At 45.0% G+C, this 23,232-nt stretch overlaps 1 protein-coding gene across 1 annotated transcript in view; it reads left to right on the forward strand.

Moving 5' to 3' along the window:
• NPEPL1 (aminopeptidase like 1) overlaps nt 1-23,232 on the forward strand; it is a 62,038-nt gene that overhangs the window by 23,675 nt on the left and 15,131 nt on the right. Inside the window, exons 9-11 of the mRNA XM_085619447.1 lie at nt 991-1,114; nt 7,297-7,473; nt 18,960-19,070. Coding sequence (XP_085475573.1) covers nt 991-1,114; nt 7,297-7,473; nt 18,960-19,070 — 412 coding nt within the window. The remainder of the gene's footprint in view (nt 1-990; nt 1,115-7,296; nt 7,474-18,959; nt 19,071-23,232) is intronic.

A 23,232-nucleotide genomic window follows, 5' to 3' on the forward strand; every position in this document is an offset into this window, starting at 1 on the left:
TTCTTAAACAAATGAAAATATATTGGTTGTACTCCTGGAAAAATTTTGTGAATCCACACTTGCGTTCATGCAAAGGGAACATGTAGGTTCATTTGCACATGTGGAAATGCCCTTGAATGTGTGCAATTACACTCTTTGCCTCCCAGTGGCGAACACCCTTCTCCCTACAACTCCCCAATTTTGTAGGTGTTCACAGCTCATTCCCACTCCAGAAAGGGACTGATCTCCAAACATTTTTCTGGGTGGACAGGAGTCAGAAACCTATTTGTAAACAACTACAAACTAACAAGTTTGTGGGTGTTGCCACACTCCAGATCAGCCAAGCCAAGGAATTCCTGCTCCTACCTCTGCAGTCATAATTATACATACTTATTATTATACAATCATCGGATGTTCTTGAGTATGTGCAAATTCCTTTACGAGTGCAAATTCAGATTTGGTTAATACATTTAAAATAAGCCACGTGAACCCCCCGATGGCTATGAGAAATGCACATCTAGTTTCTAAATGCGAACCTTTGGTTCCAGGCATTGAAAATCGTTCGCAGAGCTACTGTTTGTTTAATGGAAAGCTTTACTATGTACAATAGCACTGTTTAAAAACGAGTATTGACCCTTGAGTCAGTAATTTGATGTATGTGAGATATCAGCAGTTAACTATCCTAGCAGTTCTATAAAAGAAAAAAAAATCCAGCAACCATAGTATTCCAATTTGTACAGTGGCTATGTTTCAGTAACCATGTTTGAGAGAAATACTGAAGTCCTCTACGGCCCCAAGTGATCTGAAAACACATGTAGCAAAATGAAAGGAGGTGACAAACTATGAAACTAGGCACTGAGTAAGCTTACTGGAAATTTATTGACCAACCTTACTAGTTAGTCCTCCTATGCCATAAGTGGCACATGCGTTTCTGCTTGCTGATTGAATGATAGACCCTGGGTTCTTGGTGTTTTGCTTATTGGAGTTTGTTTCTTCCATTGAATTTTTCAGAAGTGTAGAAATAAACAACACTGACGCGGAGGGCCGGTTGGTGCTGGCCGATGGAGTGGCTTATGCCAGCAAGGATTTGGGTGCAGAAATAATTTTGGACATGGCCACCCTCACTGGGGCTCAGGTAATCTTCTAAAGGAAGCATACGCCATCACACAAAGCTTATATTGAGGCCTGTTGCATCTGTGTTTTTAAAACCAGATGAACTGGTCTAGACTGTAACGAATGAAGGTATTGTCTGCTCTAACAAGTTTTTAATGTCTTAAACTACCATCTTCATATCTGTATGTATTTCCTATGCCATATTTTCCATAATGTTCCTAAATCTCTGCATCGTTTTGACTCTAGTTATTTGTGTAAGGGTTCTTTTTAGCAGCTAATCCTTCAACAATGGAAGGTACCCCAGATGATAAAAAGGTTGAAACCCTTATTTGTGTCACCCTCCTTGAGCATCTGCCTACTTACTTTTTTCAATTATGAACCACACTGTTTAGTCTTGTCAGTGGCCTTCCTGCTGTGAAATGCAATTGCCCTTAGACGTTGATCACATTAATATTTAAACTTTTGAGTTCAAAGGTGCACAAGCCTTTTTTTTTTTCTGCCCACACTTATTAAACTGTGTCAGTTTTGCTATAAATGCATGGGTCATATTTTGTATTCAGAGCATTTGCATTAAGTGTGACCAGGTTACCCAATTTATCTCTAAGAAACATCTTGTATGTGGCTTGCATAATAAAATGACAGTGGGTTATCTTTAAACTTATGCCTTTTCTCTTGGACGCTAGGTCATGTGCCTTCTGTCATAGCTGGAATTAGGACAAAGCAAACCCAAATCTCCACTCCCCATTGAGCTAGGTTAGAGAGAACAGCTCTTATTATTGCAGGGGACTAAAAGAAGTGAACTAAATTGAGGCTTTCAAGAAGGCTTCATGAGATCAGAGAAGATGCAGCGCGCTCTTGAGTTGTTGGTTTACACAGCATATTGGCTGGCGAAGCATTTGATAATGAGGTGTCTGAAAATGCGTATACTTGATCAGCATATGAAATAGAAGTTTGTTGGAACTTATGGTGTAACTGAAGCAGCTGTAATTAATGCTGAATATATGGGGGTAGAGGGTGGGAGATTAATTGTTTAAAAGAGGGCTGAGGTACTTTTTATGAATTCAAGCCATGTTATTATAATTGGAAAGAGCTTGACTTGATGTAATTGAGCTGTATGTCTAGAACTACAAACATCGGTTTTGTGGAATTAAACAGTTAATTTTTAAATATATTTTTTAATGTGTAGGGAGTAATACAGTACGAGTGTAAAGTGTCAATAAAAACTGTTGGCAGTCTAGAAACCAGCCCCAAGCCAGCACATAGGAAATGGAATTGATTTCCCTTTAGCCGTGAGACTGGAATGGTGGCTACCATTGGCCTTGCAGTGGCTAACATGCCCCATTTAAAGTTTCGCACAGGGAAGTAGGGTCTTCTTAGGTCTGGCATTAGCCAAGACCTTTTAATTTTGCTAAAGTTATGTTATCATCCACCTCTCTTCATCCTTTGGTCTGTTGTCATTCACATTTTGCTTACATCCACTACAGCATAGAGCATGGTACAATAGGGCAGCCTACTTTAGCCACTGGTTAAGTTCACTTCTAGTGACTTCATTTTGCTCTCTTGCAATGAGCACATCCACACACAAGGTAGTTCTCGTCAGTGCCAGTGTATTTGTTTTTGCATTATAATGACTTTAGTGTTGCTCTTGTATGTAAAGCCGGAGGTTTAAGCATGATGCTGTATACCAAATGTGAGCACAGGCCACATTCCATGCTTCATCAGTTCTTGTCTCCTACCAATGATGATGTAAAACCTTTTCGGAGTGTCTTGTTTATCTGACTGCTCGTATTTCGCAGCGTGCATCTGAAACTGTTCTGTATTTAGTTATCCTCTCTTTACTAATCATACAGTACACAAACCAATTATTCTGGACTCCATTTCACCAATGGTATTTTAATAAACTTTCCTCAGGAATAAAAACAGCCTTTATCATGTTTCATTTGCTGCACTTGCAATACTTGTTTTAATGCACTTCCTTCTTTCCGTCAATTCTTTCCTGCTTTCTTTGTTTTTCAGTTTTCTTTCTTTCTTTCTTACCTACCTTCTGTGCCTTTCTCTTTCCTTCTTTCTTGTTTTCGTTCCATTTTCCCTTATGTCTCTTTCCTTCCCGTTTCAGCCTTTCTAGCCTTCTATCTTTTATTTTTTATTTCCTTTTTTGCTTTCTTTCCTTCCTTCCTTTTATTTTTCTTTTCTTTTTGCCTTCTTTCTTTCATTGTTTTCTTTTTTCCTTTCTTTATTTCTTGCCTTCTCTCTTCTCTCCCTGTCTTTTTTTCTTTGCCTTCTTGCCTTCTTTCCTACGTTTCCTTTTTCTTTTTTCTTTCTTTCTTTAATCCTTTCCTCTCCTTTGGCAAGTGGCTGGCAACCAATGGCAGAACAATTGGCTTCTTTTATCAAACATATGTGTATGACTTTGTTACTTCTAGGTGTTGTCTGCCACACTTCATCCATTTGTCTGTGGAAGAGTCGTTTGTATTTTACTTCAACGCATTCAAGCCTGCATCAAGAAGAAATATGTCAGCCCACTTACGCCATCACATACTTCACTATGAGTTACAGCATGATGCCCTTTTACGAAGAGCTCGCCCACACACAAAGTAGATCCCTTCAGTGCCAGACAGTACTATGGTATTGATGAATGCCCGGCAGCTTCCAAATAATAAAGTTTTGCAAAAACCATGAAAAAACAAGAATGCCCAAATGCCTGGCGGGCAATGCTAGACCTGTTGGCTTTGCTAATGCGTGTTATACTTGAAGTGTCTCCTGCCTTCATGACCGGAACCATTACAGCAGGAATAACTCTTAAAAACAATGACAGGAGATGCATCGTGCGGTGGCAGAGTTGTTGCATTTTTTAATTTTCTGAAGACTGTTTAAAACAAGTATCTGAAATGCAATAGGTCTCGCATTTAAGCAAGTTGTAAATGACCATGCCTTTTTATTTATGTTTTGGTTTTAAAAACCTAAATAAAAGGCATTATCATTTACAATGCCAATAGCTTAAACTCTTGCAAATGCGAGACCTGTTGCATTTCAAATGCTTGAAGGCATCGCTGAGTTTCCCCCTTCTGTCTCCCATGGCCCTTGAAGAGCACCCAGTTTTCTACGAATTTAAACAAGCCGGTGGTCACAACTGTGCATGAGAGACCCTCCTGCAGTAATAGAAACTCATTAAAGAAAATAGTGCTTACAGACTAAAGAAGATGTACCGCGTAACAATCGAAGTTGAAGGGCCAGTCCTCATGGGAGGTTACAGATGAAGACAAGGCGGTACTTAGGAGGGACTAACAAGCCTAATAAATCAGAAGCCAGCATTTTAGAAGGACAATGACACAAGCCAATGACAAATATGGGCAGAGAGTGGGCGGGGCTTCAAGTACATTCTCCAGTACAGCATGGCTCACAGAGCAGTGCATGCGCTGCCCAGGCTCGACCTAAGAAATACAAAAAAAACTGTCCATGTTCTGGGAGTTTTCTGCCTGCATCGGAGGGAGGCGTTGGTGGTCATTTTCTCTGCCGAACCACCACGGTTTGTACGGCAGGCTCACAAAGCAAAAATGAAGCTAAGAAAAACATTCCAAGGACGGCTCTGAATAGGTTGGTCCCTCCTGTGCTATTCAGGCCACTACTGAGTCTGCAAAACGTTTTCCAGACGACAAAGCCATTGGCATGTTCACTGTTGAAAATACCATAAACCCTCACACTCTAAATGAGATGGGGAATGCGAAAGCTGGATCGATGGAGGCTCCTATTCAGGGAATTGCCGCTGGACATTCACTTCCAAATGAGGACTCCAACATTCACATCTTCAAACCGCTTTGACTTGAAAAGGAGACTTTGAAAATACCATGTCAAAGATCACTTCCCTTAGTGAAGCAAGCAGGGTGCAAGTAGAAATCAGTTACCATTTTATTGATTACTGAGCTTTTTCGGGGTTGCAGCCACGACTTGAAAACGTGAGACATGGACAGCAAAAAGTTGCAAGTAAAATAGCCTGAATGGCTATTACGCTCAAGGTGGTTTAAAGGCTCCAACTAGCCTCACCCATTAGTCCCCCAGAACATTATTAAGTACCTTCAGACGAGTACATATCACCTTATTATGTAGCCTTCCCAAAACTAGCGTGGCTGATATCTGGTCCGCCAGAATATGAAAGCAACACTTTTTGACAAAAGTTCAAGAAAAATTGACTACTGTTCTTTAACCACGAAGCCTTTTCTTCCCTGGTCTTACCTGTTGAAACTAACAAAGGTGATGGACGAATTGCCTAAATTATCTTAGTCAATAGCAGTTGCTCCTGTTGTTTTCCAGTCCATTATTCTTCGCCCACTGTACCACTCTGGACAGAGACTCATCCAAATGCAACCAGACTTGGTCCTGCTCTAATCTGTTTAACTTTCAATGGGTAGTGTTCCATAAGAGGCGCAATCTCTTTTAAGGACTGTGAGGTTTATCATCAGATTAGTAAATTAAGCTCAGGACCAGAGTAACCTAATTATGTTATAGATAAAAATCTTGTTAAAACAGTGCTTCTCCTTTAGACGCATACATTTGAAAGTATAAAAGAGTTGTCGTTCTATAGTAGAACTGATGAAGGAAATCTGCTCTCCTTGTAGGACGATGTGTGGTTTGCATTATGTCCAGTTCTTGATCCCACATGGTTTCCGCATTCTACAAATTGCAACTAAAGACATGTATAATGGAAACCTCTGGTAAGAGGATTGGAGGAGGAGGTTGGAGCTGGTGCATTTAAGAACTGTAGATGGAAGGGGTGCAAAGGGGCTGCCTGGTTTTCAGTTCTCAGACAGATCAACTGCTCCATTTTGTATATGTGCTCAGATAGATGATAGTGTCATTAGCAGGGCAGGAGAAGAGATATTGAATCAACCAGCTTGTGTAGTCGTATTTCACCGTAGCTTCAAGAGCGGTCTTGCTTATTTAATTGACATTTACAAAGTAACCCATTTTTAAAAGTACATTTTAAAAAAGTAAAACACTGTTACAGTCCTCGGCGTGCACCCTTGAGTTTTTCTTTTGGATTTAAGGGTATTAGTATAGAGGTTTTAAAAAAAAAATATATATTTAAATGAAGAGTGCCAGGATTCCGCAGATATGCCGATTTAATAAAAAGATTCAGACAGTACCAGGATTCGGCATACCACTGTATTAGATAGAGAAGCATTTTAAGACTTTTTACAAAAAGGAGAAATTATAAAAAACATTTGTTTTTCAAAACTTTTTTTATTTTTTTTTCACTTTTTTTACTAAGGCGACGGTATACAACTGAAAGAAAAACATATTCGCCATAGGGCAGAAATGAATTAATAATTTTGATTTAAATGTAAACTATTTCTGTTTATTGGTTCTGGTCATATCCTAGTCTTGTTTTGTATCATTATTTGTACACGTGTAATAGACTTTTAGCACAGTGCTTGGATACCTTTTGGTTATGCTCTCAATTTGAGATTGAATAAGCCTTCGTGCCCAGTTACGGGGTGTGACTCTCCAGGAGAGAATGATTTCAGAAATCTTGTGTTCAGATGGCATACTGTGTGGAAATCATTAGGGGTTTTCGGATATCTTCACAAGAAGGTATACCCTCGTATGAATGAATGAAAAAGACGTCTTCCACTTCTCGAATGCTGATGGACAGGACTGGTTCTCCCCTGCAAGCTCCTGGTAGAAATGTGCCAGTGATGCAGTTAAGAGTTCTCAAGGAAAGCTTTCGAGTGCATCAATGAGCACCTAGTCTCCCATGGTAAGCCACGACTCCATAGAGGGGCCGTTTGCTAGGGCTGTCTATTTGTGAGTTGACCAAGAGGCCTGAATTGTGGTTGTAGCAACAGCATATGATGAGATGGCTCACAATAGGAGGCAGGAACAATGATATGCAGCAATTATTTTTATAACTGAATGATTCGAATGTAAACCACCTTCATCCAAACCTATTATTTAGGGCTTTTGAAGACTCTTCTTTTCAGGTGTTGTGATCTGGTATCCCTTAAATCACAAACCCCACTTGCAGAAAAGCTAAGTTGTGGAAGATGTCCATTAACGTTCTAGGTCTGTTACAGAGATGTGACTGCAAAAAAAAAAAAAGGTGTTCTTATGTAGTCTTGATCCTGCAAAATTAGGGTTCAGGGATGTAAAGGTTCGTTTGGTTCCTCACTGATTTTAAGATTGTGTTTTGCTTTTGTCCCTTTTCAGGGAATCGCCACAGGAAAATATCATGCTGCTGTCCTGACTAACAATGAAGAGTGGGAGAGAGCCTGTGTCAAAGCTGGCAAAAACTGTGGAGACCTTGTCCATCCCCTCGTCTACTGCCCAGAGCTGCACTTCAGTGAATTCAACTCCTCGGTTGCAGATATGAAGAACTCTGTGACGGTATGTTACATTTAATGCCCAAGCAGTAAAACAATTAGGTGGAGTTTGCTGCACACTGTGCTGTTTCCTTTCCTCTTAACCTCTTTTCTCTGACATCGCTGTTTAAGCTACAGTACACCTGTCTGTGAATGATAATAGTACAAACGCCCACTCTAAATAAATGGCCTGCCTGGTAGGTGTGCACTGGAATCTGCTTGCACTGCAATTCCACCTGCGAATACATTTTTAGCCCTTAACATTAAGTACACCTGCTCAGATTCCAATTTATAAATGAGGCAAAAAGAGAGAGAGAGAGAGAGAGAGAGAGAGAGAGAGAGAGAGAGAGAGAGAGAGAGAGAGAGAGAGAACTAACTTCTTTGCCAGTCCATCATGAGTCTGTGGCACGACCCATTGCTTTATAATTCAGCCTACTAGTTATCTAGGTTACATTCAGGTTCTGTCTATTACTGGTTAGTTGTGTTTAAAATTGCCTCACTCATTGAGTGATGGCACGGTATACCTGTATGAATAAACACATAGCATGATTACTTGACCAGGTTGTGGTACTCATCAAAGACACTGTGAAAGCTCCACCAACCTGCTCAAACTTGTGCCTACCTCCACGTCGACGGCCCTTCCAGATAGCGGTTGCGGTGTTTAACGAGCTAGCAATAGTGCTGCCATAAAAATCGGGGGTAAAGGTATTCAATACAACCCCGAGCGGCATAGTGGAGGCAGGTACGAATGCCCTCCGCCTCTACATGCCCTCCCGCAACACAAAAGCATATTTCCAGTGAGGTGATCGAAACCCTTGCCCTGATGAATTTGCCCGAACAAAGTTAAGTGGCAATGAAACATGTTGGCCTTCTTCATAAAGGTTAGCAACATTGAGTGCTTTTAGTTTGAGTAGGCTCACCGGTTTGAATAAAGAGGGTGATTATAAGTGAGTCTGTAACTCAATTTTAAATATTGCTTTGAACATCTGGTTCTTTGCAATACACGGGTTTCTTTTCTTTTCTCTGTTGGGAACAGGAAAAAGTTTCCTCTCTTGGTCTGTTCCCTCTTTCTCTTCACTGGACTCTAACTCTTGCTTTCCGTGAGTGGGCAACTGATGATGAGAAAACGTGGGCATACTAGCGAGAACCGGCTGGTAGCCTCCCTGGTGTTGCGTACGTGAGGGGCCCACTCACTTTTCACCTTCATTTTTCTTTAAGTACTTTTGACTTTTCTCTGTGAAGGTGTTGGTTAACGGTGGGCTGTTATTGTTTTTGATATTTGAGGGTAATAGGACTACAACTATCTGGATACAATACCAGTAGCGGAAGAGATATAATTATTCCCTTGAAGCTGTGTAGGTCCTAAAGCAATTATAAAAGTTACACCCCTCCTTAGTGCCTAGCCTTGTTTGGTTTATTGATCATTGAGTGGAGGGCGGCTTGGCACATACCCTCTGTAGCTCCTGATTGTAATGACGCATTTCCTTTTTGCCTTTTGCTCACTCTGTGCATCTCCACTTCTCTCTCCATATTTTCTTCCTATGATCTTAAAGTACTGGCATCTTTCATGTTCAGTGGTTGGGCTAGAAAATAGTTCCACTTGCAAGTATGACATTTTCTTACTACTCCTATGTGGAGTGTTGAAGCTCTTGCCTACAAGAGTCGCATGCTATACCGTGTAGGATTTGTGGTTAAAAAGATGTTGTCTTTGTTTTAAACCTCTGTGGGAAGTTATTTCATGATATTCGTGATAACCACCGAGGTGCGCTTATCATGTAATGGGACGCAACGCCTAGCAGTGTGTTGGATGATGAAGTCTGAGAGACAGATGCATAGTTATTTGACATTCAGTATGCTGGTAGCTTTGAACAACTCTAGAAGTCCTTGTATGGTATTTCATATGATATAGTCTGCTTAGCATATTACTGCACTGGGTTGTCCAATCTGAGATTTTGTGTATAGTTGTGGTTTCAACTATCTTGGTCAGAGGGAGAGAGAGAGAGAAGTGGCGAGATCTCTAGGGGCTTTTTTATAATCATCCCAAAAAAGAGTGTCATTGTAAGATTTAAAGAAGCGGTCAGATTGTATAGATATTTGGGACTTGTAGTGGTGGACTACATTAATGACCTCCAAATTGTCCAGCAAAGTGCGACAGATCTCTTCAGTTATTCAGTTTTAGTGGTTTTATTTGGTGATGACCGTGCTGGTGATGTACAACCCTCATTTAAGAGGTATTGTTTAGAAGTTGTGACTGACCACTGAAATATTACAGTTTTAGTATTCTTGTTGTGGGTCATAATTGTTATATATACAAGTACATAACTTATAATGCCACGGTGAACCATAGGTCAGTCCTTCTTAGCTTACCTGCATATCGAAAGCAGTGTGCTGGTGGAGTTTTTTCCAGTTCGTGAGTTGTAAGCTGAAGATTGCTCTTGAGGGTGTGACTGTTTACTGGGCTCTGTCGCCAGGTCTGTATGGTGCAGTTACTTAGGAAACAGCCCTATTTTCAACTGTAGTGTATTTTAGCTCCTAGGATGCTACTAATGTTGGCTGGTAGTGAGTTCCAGAACTTGTCAGCTTCTGCTGAGAATGCAGTGGCTCCTACTGATTCCTTATGTTAAAGTGATATAAGAGGTGCTAGACTGGAGCACAGTGTTCTGTGTGTTTGTATTGTTGGAATTCAACTTGTGGGTAAAGTGATTTTTATTATTATTTTTTTTTCTTATTTTTTTGGTTTTGTTTTCCCCTTGAGAGACTCTGTGGACTGTTCAGAGTTCCTTGAACATTGCACCTTCTAGTTATAGGTAGCCAGTGGAGCGACTACAGAACAGGAGTCATGGGTTCTCTTGGGTGGAGGCGAAGAAGAAGCCTTGCTGCATGCAGCATTTTGGATGAGTTGTATTTTGGGTATGATTTAATGCAGGTGTAACAAGGTATAGGCTGTTGGCACAGTCAAGCTTCAAGATTAGAAGTGTGAGGATGGCTTGTATTTATGTTGGTGTGCAAGGGAAGAGAAGATGCAACCTAGTGTTTTCATTGTGTAGAACGCCCTCTTTGACGTAATTAGCTTGCGGTATCAAGGATGGGTCTGAATCCAGGGTTCTGTTTCTTGATGTTTTTGGATGGGCTTGAAGTTCTGTGGTCCGTCTGGCAGTAGGCTGGTACTTTTGCCATTCCGCAGGTCATAATCTCTCTCTGTGCTTTATTGAACTTTATGCTGCAGTTGAGACGGTTGGTGATTTGAGGTTGAAGTGGCAATCTCAGTACATTAAATATCTGTGAGGGTTCTAAAACAGCTCACTGCGGTTGCTCACTGACTCGCTATATCCACGAGTTTCCCTTAATGCAATCTTTCGACATGGACTTGAAGCCAGGTTTGGCCTTGGGATGCAATCCACGTCTTTCTTTCTCTGCTGCATTTTTCCCCTTTCGGCCTTTTTTTATTTTTTCGTTTACTGGAAGATGGTGCTCCATTACGCCAACATTCTCTGTTTTTGTTTTTATTATTAACCAGAGGGAACCCCACTCATTCCCATTTTTTTTTCATTACTCCAAGGCACTTACGGCATTAAAGGTAACACTTTTCATTTGTGCTCTGTGGCACTTGGCAAATTACTGCAATGCCTGGACTGTCAAACCTTAAAGGGGCCGCCCAGTGAAGAGAAAAAATCAGTTCTTTTTAACCAGTCCTGCATCTTTAACTATCACCAACAACAGGCCTCCCAAAAAGTTTGTCTGCTTATAGTTTTTTTAATTTTTTTTTATTTCAACACGACCCATCACCTTTATGAAAGTCTTCTGTGAGGCCATGCTCCCACTCGGAATAAATAGGCTGGCAACATATTCCCAAATTGTACATTCTTAGCAGTGGAGAAATATAAATCAATAAGATCTCATCACTCTCCGAATTTTCAAAATTTCGGACTCAAATGCCATTTAAGATTTCACAGGTGGAGATGCTCTATCCTCCTCAATTTCTGTAACAAGGAAGGGCAGGCTATGCTCAGGCAATGAGCCATGCTGTGCTGGGGTTCAGCTCCACTAAAACATAGTGGGACAATAATGTAAACTGTACCATAATAGTTGCACAATGAACATTTTTTCCAGTATATGAGAGCGGTATCGATGAATTATAAGCTTAAGCTATTACGGTCATCAATTTTATTACCTTCCCCCAAACTAATTCATAGACTCTACCGTGACAGCTGCTACCGCAAGTTGTAGAACAGAAGCCACAGATGCCTCACACTTGGCACGGTCGTCTTCACCTACTGTTGCTTTTTAGCTCAAAGTCTGAGATACTGGGTAAGATGGTGTCTGCGAGGCTGGAACCTTTTCAATTCCTGGCACTACTAGGATACACTAAACCTGGATTGAGGAAATCCGGGATATTTGTGGGGCTCACATTGCTATTTGCCAAACAGAGAGCTGCAACACCCTGATATAATGATCCCTCCACCCTCACAAAGGAGTTCTGGCCTAGGGACATTGCTTACCACAACAAAATGGATCTGGTCACATCTGAGCTCAGGGACATATAGGCATATTGTATAAGTGCTATCTGTTAAGTGGTGTCTCATTAAAAATAGCAGTTCATCTACTGAGTTGCAGGTTTGCTTCTGTAGTAGGGGATCTCGGTGTATAGTCATAATCTATGAATAGTCCCGCCCATGTGCGGGGACCCCGGAGCAATCAAAATATCTCTTAAGCTGTCCTGCATTTGCAAACCTGAAAAGACACTTAAGAGACAGACAAAATAATACAGCCTAATAACAATATGGCTGCACCGGCCAGCACTTCATCTGAAGTGAACACGAAAGCCAAAATAAAGTTTAAATGTCATTTTTATTCACATCTGACATGTTCCTTTATTGTATCACACTCCCTTCACCAAAATCCCTTTAAACAATAGAGAGGAAGGGGTGGACAGACAAGCCCTATAGGCTGTCATTATGTGTCTGCTAAAAGGATACCGTGCCTTTAAGGAACTCACCAGAGACCCCCGGTATCCCAGGATGCACAGCCAAATCAAGTTACTTTCAGTTTTTTTCCGGCTCCTGCTAGCAGGACCCTGGAGCTTGAGCTCTACCCTTTTGGGTGGATATTTGGATAAAAATTGTTTTTTTTTATAAAGAAGTTTGTTCATTCGACGTCTAGAGCCTTTCTCTGCTGCATCCTGCAGTTTGACCCACTCTTAGCATGGCTTTATTTGATAACTACCCTGAGTGTGGGAAGAAAATGGCCAAGACGGACCCACATGATGTCTGTATTCTCTGCCTCTCATCTTCGCATGTCCCTGCTACATGTGACATCTGCAAGACCTTCTCCAAGAGGACCCTGAGAGACAGAGAGAAGATTCGCCTTCAGGGACAGGAGAAGCAGAGAACAGGTGGGACTTCGGGGCATGGAGAATCTCATTCCCCTTCCTCTGCCCATGCTTCAGCCACTGGAGGGACCTCCGGGCAGAAAAAGGAGCAGAAACGACACCTACCGGCTGGTAGATCGCGTTCGACGTCGAAGACGACGTCGACAGCGAGAGGTAAAGCACCGGTGTGTTCGCCGTCGATCCAGGGCTCTGGATCTCGGCGTTCTCGACGTTCGACGTCGAGAGAGGGGCCGGCGAGACCTAGGACTAGGTCGCCGTCGAGGATTTCGCAGGCGACTTCGACACACCATCGACGTCGTACGGAGCCCCACAGACAGCGCAGCTCGCCGTCGAGGCGAAACCGCTCGTCTCCTTCGCCGTCAGCTCTTGGATCGACGCCGACGACATCGACGCCGAGACACCGGCGGCTGCCGTCGAGCCGAAGGAGATCGCCGTCGAGGCACAGATCGCCGTCGAGGCACAGATCGCCGTCTAGGCACAGGAGATCGCCGTCGAGGGGCCACCGTTCGTCGTCGAGGGGACGCCGTTTGCGGACAACGGCGAGGAGAAGCCGTACGAGGTCGACGCTCATTTCGACGTCGAGGACATCGGGTAACACTTCGGTGATTACCATATCCAGTCGTGGATCTAGGAGAAGAGGGCGCTCCCCCTCGTTTACTTCAGCACGGGATAGGCCCGCCAAGAAGAGAAGGGTGGACGGGAGTCCGGACAGGGCTAGTCCGGGTTCTCCTGCAAGGAGTGATGGGACTCCGCAACCTCTACCTCAGCCGCTGCCTCAGAAGCCTCCTAAGCCTCCTACGCCTCCTCCTCCTCCTCCTCCTAAGCGACCTACGCCGCCTCCGCCACCGCCGGTGCCTCAGCTCCCGCCGTCTCCTCGGCTACCGGTGATTCCTAAGGCCCCACGCAGACTGAGATCACGCTCTCGATCTCGCCGGAGGTCACGGAGCAGACACAGATCGTCCACTCACACCAGGCATGGACGACGGAGATATAGATCTCGTTCCAGAGGCACGAGGTATACGGACTCTTCGGGCAATGGACGGCTTTCCCCCTCGTTGTCGGAAACGCCGCCTACTAGAATATCGCCGGTGGATGATATTGCCACTTTCCAGGATGTACTGATGAGGGGGGCGGCGAAATTGGGAATCTCAGTAGCAGTACCGGTTCCCACTACCTCTGTGATCTTTGAGACTTTGCACAAGGCTCACCTGTCACGCCCCCTCCTGCCTTTGGTTCCGGGTTTGGAGGAACCAGCCATGGAGGTCTTCTTGACACCAGCCGTGGTGAAGTCTGCTCCCTCACGGTTGCAGAAAAAGTACAGGGCCCATGATTCGGACCCAGCGTTCCTCAGGGTGGACCCTCCCCCGGACTCTGTCATTGTGGTTGTGGCTCGGAAACAACACTCCACGACGCCCTCTTCCACGGCTCCTCCGGATAAGGAGAGTCGCAAGATGGACTCCTTGGGGAGGAGAATGTGCTCGACGTCGGCCACGACTATGAAGGCTGCTAGCGCCTCCGCTCTGCTGGGTCGCTATGACCGATCGCTTTGGGACTCCCTGCAACAGTTTGCTGCCTCCCTGCCTAGGGATAAACGGGAGGACTTCCAGGAGGTATTGAATGAGGGCATGATGGTCTCCAACCAGATCATCAGTGCAGCGGGGGATGTATCGTTGCTGGCGGCCCATGGGTACTGTCATGGAGTACACATGAGGAGACATTCCTGGCTGAGGCTTACCTCTCTAAAGACTGAAGCGCAGCAAAAGATTGCTAACTTGCCTTTCTCTGGCACGACGTTGTTTGGGTCTCATGCAGATGACGAAATGGCCCGCATGAAGGCCGAAGCGGAAACCCTGAAGGCCGTGGGGTTGGAAAAACCCAAGGAACAGAAGAGGTCATTCCGTTCCTATGGCAGGCGTTCTTCTAAACAACGTGGCCAGGGGCGTCAGTCTGGTCAACAACAACACCAACACCAGCAACAACAACTGTTCCCGAGGCAGTCCTTTCAAAAGCGCCAGAGGGGCAGAGGCCAGCATCCATCCTCGTCGGGGAACAAGGGCCCGGCCGGGTCGAAGCCCTGAAAGGTCGCTTCCCCCTCATCCGTTACCCGCTCCGGTGGGGGGGAAGTATTCAATACTACCTGGCAGAGTGGAGAACAATAACTCCGGACAAGTGGGTGCTGAATATTGTTTGCAATGGGTACAGTCTTCGTTTCACCAGCCCGCCTCCACAGATTCCACCAGTGCGCTCTCCCTGCATGGTACGAGAGCTCCAGCGGGAGGCGGACACTCTGTTAAAGAAGAAGGCGATAGAGGCTGTTCCTTTGGGGCAAAAAGGAAAAGGTCTTTACTCAAGGTTCTTTCTCGTCAGAAAAAAGGACAAGAACGAGTTCAGGCCTATTCTGGATCTGCGTCAAGCAAACAAGTGGATCCGCAGAGAAAAGTTCTGCATGTTGTCCCTGCATCAGATTTACCCTCAGTTGCATCGAGGAGACTGGCTGTGCGCCATAGATCTGCAGGACGCTTACTTTCATGTGCCGATTGCACAAAAGCATCGCAAGTTCCTGAGGTTTCTGGTAGGCAACAACCATTACCAGTATACAGTGCTCCCGTTTGGTCTGAAGTCTGCACCAAGGACGTTCTCCAAGTGCATGGCAGTGGTGGCAGCACACTTGCGGAAGAACAAAGTGTTTGTGTATCCATACCTGGACGATTGGCTGATCAAAGCTTCCACGTACCAGGAAGCCCAGTGTCATTTCAACAGGACAGCTGCCTTGCTTCGTCGCCTGGGGCTGCACATCAACATGTCGAAGTCTGTGCCGATCCCTGTGCAGTGTCTCCAGTACTTGGGGGCCTCAGTCAATACTTTGAACGCAAGCGTGTGTCCTTCGGAGGAGAGACGCTTATCGATCCGTGGGAAGGCCCTGCACCTCCTCTCAGCCAACTATCCTACAGTGAGGACTGTGTCCTCTTTACTGGGGTCGATGGCTTCATGCATCTTTCTCACCCCCAATGCACGTCTGCATATGAGGCCTCTGCAGGAATGTCTGGAGGATCAATGGGACCAGAGGAGGGGGCGTTGGGAGGACGAGATTCTTCTATCCCAACACGCTCTACAGTCTCTGAAATGGTGGTGCTCCTCAGAGAATGTCTGCAAGGGGACTCCCTTTCACAAGGATATTCCGGTCCAGATCATAGTGACGGATGCGTCTCTCCAGGGTTGGGGAGCGCATTCGGGCCCTCTTCAGATTCAGGGGATATGGTCGCAGACGGAGATGACTTACCACATCAACTTTTTGGAACTCAGAGCAGTACACTTGGCCCTGAAGGCGTTCCATCCTTCCTTCAAGACGAACTCCCTGCTAGTTCAGACGGACAATACCACTACCATGTATTACCTCAACAAGCAGGGGTGCTCCCGTTCACGCACGCTGTCTCGAGAGGCACAGACTATCTGGAATTGGCTGGTGGCCAGGAACCTGACGATCACGGCAACCCATCTGCCGGGAGTGCAGAATGCCCAAGCCGATGCGCTCAGCAGGCTCGTTCAAGAAAATCACGAGTGGGTGCTAAACGACGACGTGCTAAGAGACGTCTTCGCAGAGTGGGGCACGCCGGATATCGATCTGTTCGCTACGGCAGAAAACAGCAAATGCCGCGACTTCGCGTCCAGGTACTACCAACCAGGGACGCTGGGGAATGCTCTTTGGATCAGCTGGTCGAACAGCTTTCTCTACGCCTTTCCACCCATTCCCCTGATTCCGGCGGTGCTGATTAACTGTCGCTATCCAGAGCCAGAATAATCCTGATTGCTCCGGATGGTCGAGGCAATGGTGGTTCACCGACCTCCTTCACCGGTCTGTTCTGCCACACCGGCGCCTGCCGTGTCGGCCGGACCTTCTCACGAAATTCGGGGGACAGATGGTTCACCCCAATCTCTCGTCCTTGAGTTTGGCAGCATGGCTCCTGAGCTAGTACAGTATGGCCACTTGAACCTACCTCAGGACTGTATGGAGATCTTGAAAGAGGCGAAGAGACCGTCCACGAGGACTTCTTACGCCTATAAGTGGAAGAGATTCTGCTTATGGTGCACGGCAAAGGACATTGACCCTACATCTTGTGAAGATGTTATTCTGCCTTATCTGCTGCAGTTAGCTCAATCTGGGCTTAATTTTCAGTCTATTAGAGTTCATCTCGCAGCCTTGACTGCGTATAGGAAGGGCCCTTCCCAAACCTCATTTTTTCAAATCCCTGTGATTAAAGATTTTTTGGAGGGTTTGCGTAAGGTGTTTTCCCCTGTTAGACGACCTTCTCCACCATGGGAATTGAACGTGGTGTTGTCCAGATTAATGAGGGAGCCTTTTGAGCCTATTCATAAGGCTTCTTTACAGCATTTGTCCTGGAAGGCTGCCTTCCTTGTGGCCATTACATCGGCCAGGCGGGTGAGTGAGATTCAGGCTCTGTGTTGTCAAGAGCCGTATACTGTATTCCATGCTTCTAAAGTAGTGATGCGTACTCAACCTAAATTTTTGCCTAAAGTGATATCTAATTTTCATGTAAATCAAATGATAACTTTGCCTACATTTTTTCAGCATCCCTCCTCTCCGGCGGAGAGGTCTCTGCATTCACTAGATGTGCGTAGGGTGTTGAAATTCTATCTAGATAAGACAAAAGACATCCGCAGGTCGGATCAACTGTTTGTAAATTATGGTTCAGTAAGAACTGGTCTAGCTACCTCAAAACAGTCCATCTCCAGATGGATTGTGTCCTGTATTCAGCTTTGTTATCAGAAAGCTAATAAGACGTTAGGGGGTAAGCCTACGGCGCATTCGACTAGGGGCAAAGCAGCTACTACAGCTTTGCTTAGGAATGTTCCAATTGCTGACATTTGTAAGGCTGCCACCTGGAAGTCGGTCCATACGTTTACAAAGCATTACTGCCTGGATTCTGATGCTAGGGCAGATGCGCAGGTTGGACAGGCTTCGCTGAGGAATTTGTTTGCACAGTAATTTGTTGGTGTTTTGTTTGTTACTCCACCGCTGTTTGTTGGTTGGGATGGGCTTGCCATTCTATTCATAGATTATGACTATACACAGAGATCCCCTACTACAGAAGGAGTAGTTTCTTACCTGTAACTCCAGTTCTGTAGTAGGGGTATCTCTGTTATAGTCATAAGCGACCCTCCCTCCTCCCCGATGGAGTACACTGACAGTATCAGGCCTGTTGTTATACACCTTCAAAAAGAACTGAAAGTAACTTGATTTGGCTGTGCATCCTGGGATACCGGGGGACTCTGGTGAGTTCCTTAAAGGCACGGTATCCTTTTAGCAGACACATAATGACAGCCTATAGGGCTTGTCTGTCCACCCCTTCCTCTCTATTGTTTAAAGGGATTTTGGTGAAGGGAGTGTGATACAATAAAGGAACATGTCAGATGTGAATAAAAATGACATTTAAACTTTATTTTGGCTTTTGTGTTCACTTCAGATGAAGTGCTGGCCAGTGCAGCCATATTGTTATTAGGCTGTATTATTTTGTCTGTCTCTTAAGTGTCTTTGCAGGTTTGCAAATGCAGGACAGCTTAAGAGATATTTTGATTGCGCCGGGGTCCCCGCACATGGGCGGGACTATTCATAGATTATGACTATAACAGAGATACCCCTACTACAGAACTGGAGTTACAGGTAAGAAACTACTCCTTATAAATATATGACTGTGGACATTTTCTTAAACATGAAGCTTCTGTCTCTTCTTGTGCTGGGTACTATATCAGTGCACCAGGGCAGTGTTCTTTCTTCACTTAACTGCCTATTAAATCACCTTTTTCCTTGGCTGTTTTGGTGACGATGTATGATACTGTACAATGAGCAAGGAAATCACTTATTGCATACCTGTACTTGATCTTCTCATCAGGACCAGTTCCTGTAGATTTTGTTAAATGAAATCAGAACCTATTAAAAACATCCTCTAGCCATTCTGCATTTTTTTTGTTGCTCTGAGTTCTCTGTAAAGAGAACACAATCTCATATCGTTGTTATTTTTAATATGCCAGGCATCTATCTTTTTTAGAGTTGTACTGTGTTAAAATAAGCTAAAATAACCTGAATATGTGTGCTTTCTTTTCAGGACCGGGACAATGCCCAGAGCTCCTGCGCTGGTCTCTTCATTGCTTCTCACCTTGGATTTGACTGGCCTGGTATCTGGGTCCATGTGGATATAGCATCACCAGTGCACACCGTGAGTAGAAACCATTATGCCCTAATTGTGTTTATCCATGGATATCTGTGAATGGTTTTGCCTGTGTTTACTTTCCTTGACTTAATCAGTAATATTCCAATCTTGAAATGAGTGTATAGTTCTGTTTCACTTACCATTGTGCATTGGTTATTCTCAAGTTGGTATTTGGGGTACGGCAAAAGTCAACCTCTTTTATTATTATACTGTGTATATACTTTTCTCACAGAAATGTCTTGATTCTCTTCCTCTTCCAATGTCACAAAAAATAACTCCAATTGTACCAATGTGAGAATGTTTAGTTATATATTGCAGATTCAATACCTAAAGAAATTAGCTCCTGGGGTTACCTGGATTGTGAAAATTCACAATGGATGAGAATCCCATCGTAGATGTGCACTGCTGATCAGCTTGGACAGCACCACTGGAAATACTATTTTCAATTCATAAGGGCTTTGCCGATGGCCTCCTAGCCAGTTCATTGTCCAGGAGGACCTAAAAAACACCTATGACTTACTTTTCTTTTTGTTCTGGTGAGTTCAGATATGCCTCTAAAGACGTTGGTTTTTAAACCCTGCAGCAGTGTAAATGACAGATATTTTGGTCTGGGTTCACTATTACAATTTACGTGGTGACTTGGACCTCTTCATAAACCTGGCATTTGCCAACAAAGGAACACTAAGGTTGTTGGGAAACTATGAGGCATAAGTCTTATGTGTAGGAGAGTAGGATCTGCTTCACATGTTTACCCCCACTTTTTGCTGGTGTTTCACTGTTTTTCGACTTTAGTCTGGCTGGGACCCTGCTAATCAGGGCCCCAGCCTAGCTGCTTGCTCTCTAAAATGATTCCATGTACTTTAGGTACAGTTCAGATTGGATCTGAGGTGCCCTTATAATTCCCTAGTATATGGTATACTATGTACCCAGGGCATAGGTACTCCAGAGGCCTATCAGGGGCTGAAGCATGTATTATGCCTCCCCTGGACTGCCACTCAAAATGACACCACAGGTCTGCTACTGCAGCCTGGGTAAGGTGGTGCATGCACCCCTTACTGTGATATAGGTTACCTATATCACTATATATACACACATATAAACCTATAAGTCACTCCTATGGCAGGCCTTATCAATCCTGAAGGCAGAGTGCTTGGTTCTTATGTGAGAGGGTGCCCCTGCATGAGCAGAGCCCCTCTGCAGCGTTCGGAGACCCTTCTCTGATGCTGTTTGTAGTGTAGCCTGACAATATACTCTTAAGTGCATTATAACCAAACGGCAAATGCTAACTTTGGACTGGCTGCACAAAAACATGTAGTGTTTGGTGTCAAACACCTTGGAATCATACCCCCACACCAGTAACTGGTGTGGGAGTATGATCCCACCCTGCTAGAGGGAGAGACATGACAGCACTGGTATACCCGGTAGAAACTTAATAGAGCCCTGGCATCACAAAATGGATGCTGCAGCCACTGATACGGGTCTGGCCTCCTACTGCTGACCGAAACTCCGGCAGGGAAGGCCTGGACAATAGGCTTCCTGTCACAGGGAGGTGTAACCACCTCCCAGACAGGCTTATGTGTATTGGGGCTGGGTGGGAGCACTCTCTGAGTGCTTTGATGTCCTGCACTGGGGACACATTTGGTGACCCTGTGCATAGTCCAGCTCAAACCGGTTCAGGGGCTTCCAGCCCCTGCTCTGGCGCGAAACTGGACAAAGGAAATGGGTGTAGCCACCCCTCTTTCCAAACCCTCCCATAGGTGGGTCCCCAGAGTATGTCCAACCCCCCCCCCCCCTACCTTAGTATAAGTATGGGACCCCTGTCCTTAGGACTTTAGATTACCCTGGACGAAACTCTGTCGCTGAATCCTGGACCTTTGATGCTCTGCTCAAGACCAGAGGACTGGAGAAATCTCCCTTGGGGTCAAGGAGTGACTCCCCTGCTTGGCAGGCACTAACAAAGCAAATTGCCGGTCTGCATCATCGAAGTTCCCGCCGGACTCCAAAGTATTTGCAGCCCAGGAAGAGGATTTCCAGACGTCTCAGAGGCTGAGCCAGGTCCCCAGCAAAGCTGAGACCCGCAGCCCTCGTGAGTAGCGTGGAACCGGAGCTCCTGGTCCCCGTGCATTCCTGCAAGTGCATTGACTTCTCGAACATCTCTTGAAGTCCTGCTTGGGCTGACTTGTAGCCCCCACCTCGAGCACTGAATCCACCGAAGATTGTTGGCCTGGTCATTCTGAGTGACCCATGGGCCGCCATTTTGTGTTTAGTCTCGAGGACCCTTCGCGATCCCTGGTCCGTTGACTGGTGGGTCCCTGAGGGGGTAACTTTGCATTTCCTTGGGCTTTCCTGGTTGCTCCAGACGTGCCCTGACTCCCATCCAAGTGGTGAGTCCCACAGACCTTGCTGGTCTGCACCGAAGCATCTTTCTTGTTTCTGCGTGGGTGGCTGTTGCCAAGGCTTGTTGTGTCCAGTTCGGGCACCGGCACTGCAGCACTCGACATCCTTCGTGGGACAGCTCAAATCCAGCTCCTGGTCGTCCTCAACGCCTCCTGGACCTCGTGGCTGAAGAGTCAAGCTTCACCTCCTTCACCTGAAATCACCCGACATCGGTGGGCATCCGCTCATCGCCTTCCTGGTCACTGGCAAGTGACCCCGACTCTGTCCCCTCCGCTTTCAGGTTCTTCTCATCGTCGATCCAGGCTTGGATCTCTTCAGACACTTCGCATCTACATGTCAGCAGCACTTCTTCGCCAGCTCCCATTGAAATCGATGACGCGACCCGACACCAAAAGACACCTATGCACCCGGCTTCCCTGTGTGAGGTAACACGAGTACTCCGGTGCTCCCGTGGGTGCTAGCACTAGAACTTCCTAAGTCCAAAACGGTTTGGTCCTGACTCATTTCTAAGTGTCCCTAATCTTTAAAAATCTAACCGCGACTTTCCCCATAGAAGCTGACGGGAGCTCGCTGCTGTGTTCACACACTGCACACGTCTCCCATGGGTCCCCTGTGTCACTACCTTGGGTGGTTCCTTGGGGTCCCAGCAATTCTACAGGCTCTAGGCCTTGTGTCTAGTAAAGTCGTGGTTCTTATACCACTATTTTAGTATATGGTTTGGCTCGCCCCTAGGGTCTGACGTGTATTTGTGCTATTTTACTGTGATTATTGAAGTGTAACTTATGTGTTTTGACCTCTAGTCTCATAAAAAGACTAGGAGGCTGTGTTTAGTAATAAATACATATATTTTATATATACCTGGTGTGGCTATCTGTCATTTAGTGACTCAAGAGATTATAGACTGGTAAAACAAGCTGCTTTACATTCCTTGAAGACTTAGCCTGAAGGCTGCTCTCCATAGCTACCACTAGGATAGCTTTCAATAAAGGTTGTCTTTAACCTATAACCAATAAGGGGTTGTTTGGACGGATACAAGGTGCCCAGTAGAACTAGTGTACAGCATATATCAGGCCAACTTCTTACATTATGCCCCTCTACAAATTAAGTATGGAAATGTTCTCCTGTTTGCTGGTATCATCATGAATCACAAACATAGCTGCACACCTTAACGCTACGCTGCACGTTTACAGCTGCTGAGTCATTGTAGTCCATAATCCTCTTGGAACTCTGTCATATAAGAAGCCTAACCAGTCTCACTGCCAGTCATTCATTCCACGTATTAAGAACTGTACCATTTCTGTCATTCTGTTGCAACCTATGGAGATGTATTTCCTGGCTCCTGCAACCCAGTTTTGTGATCTCTGACAAAAATGCCTCTATTCTGCAACGATTCCCTTTCAGCTTCTCCAGTTACCCCTGCCCAGTACCAAGAGATGCATTCGGTAACGCTGCAAACTTTCCGATACCTTGCCATAATTCTAAACGGGTAACCATGACTTTGGTCACTGTGATTCAATGTGAGAATAATAATTAGTGGAAAATCATTCTCAAGTTATTGAGCTGAAAATAGCATGGCCTACTCAGTGTATTAGTCCAATAGGTACAACTGAACTGACTATTGAATGGAAGGTACACATGATGGGCATCGTGGCAGAGAAAGGATATCCATCTGTACTGTTAGCCTGTGGGGATAAATGCTCTTCCGCATCAATGGTTGGTAAGAAAAACACTAGAAAGTATTTTTGACTCCTTTCTCATTGCATTGCTAATC

This window comes from Triturus cristatus, chromosome 7, assembly GCF_964204655.1.
Source record: "Triturus cristatus chromosome 7, aTriCri1.1, whole genome shotgun sequence".
Lineage (NCBI taxonomy): Eukaryota > Metazoa > Chordata > Amphibia > Caudata > Salamandridae > Triturus > Triturus cristatus.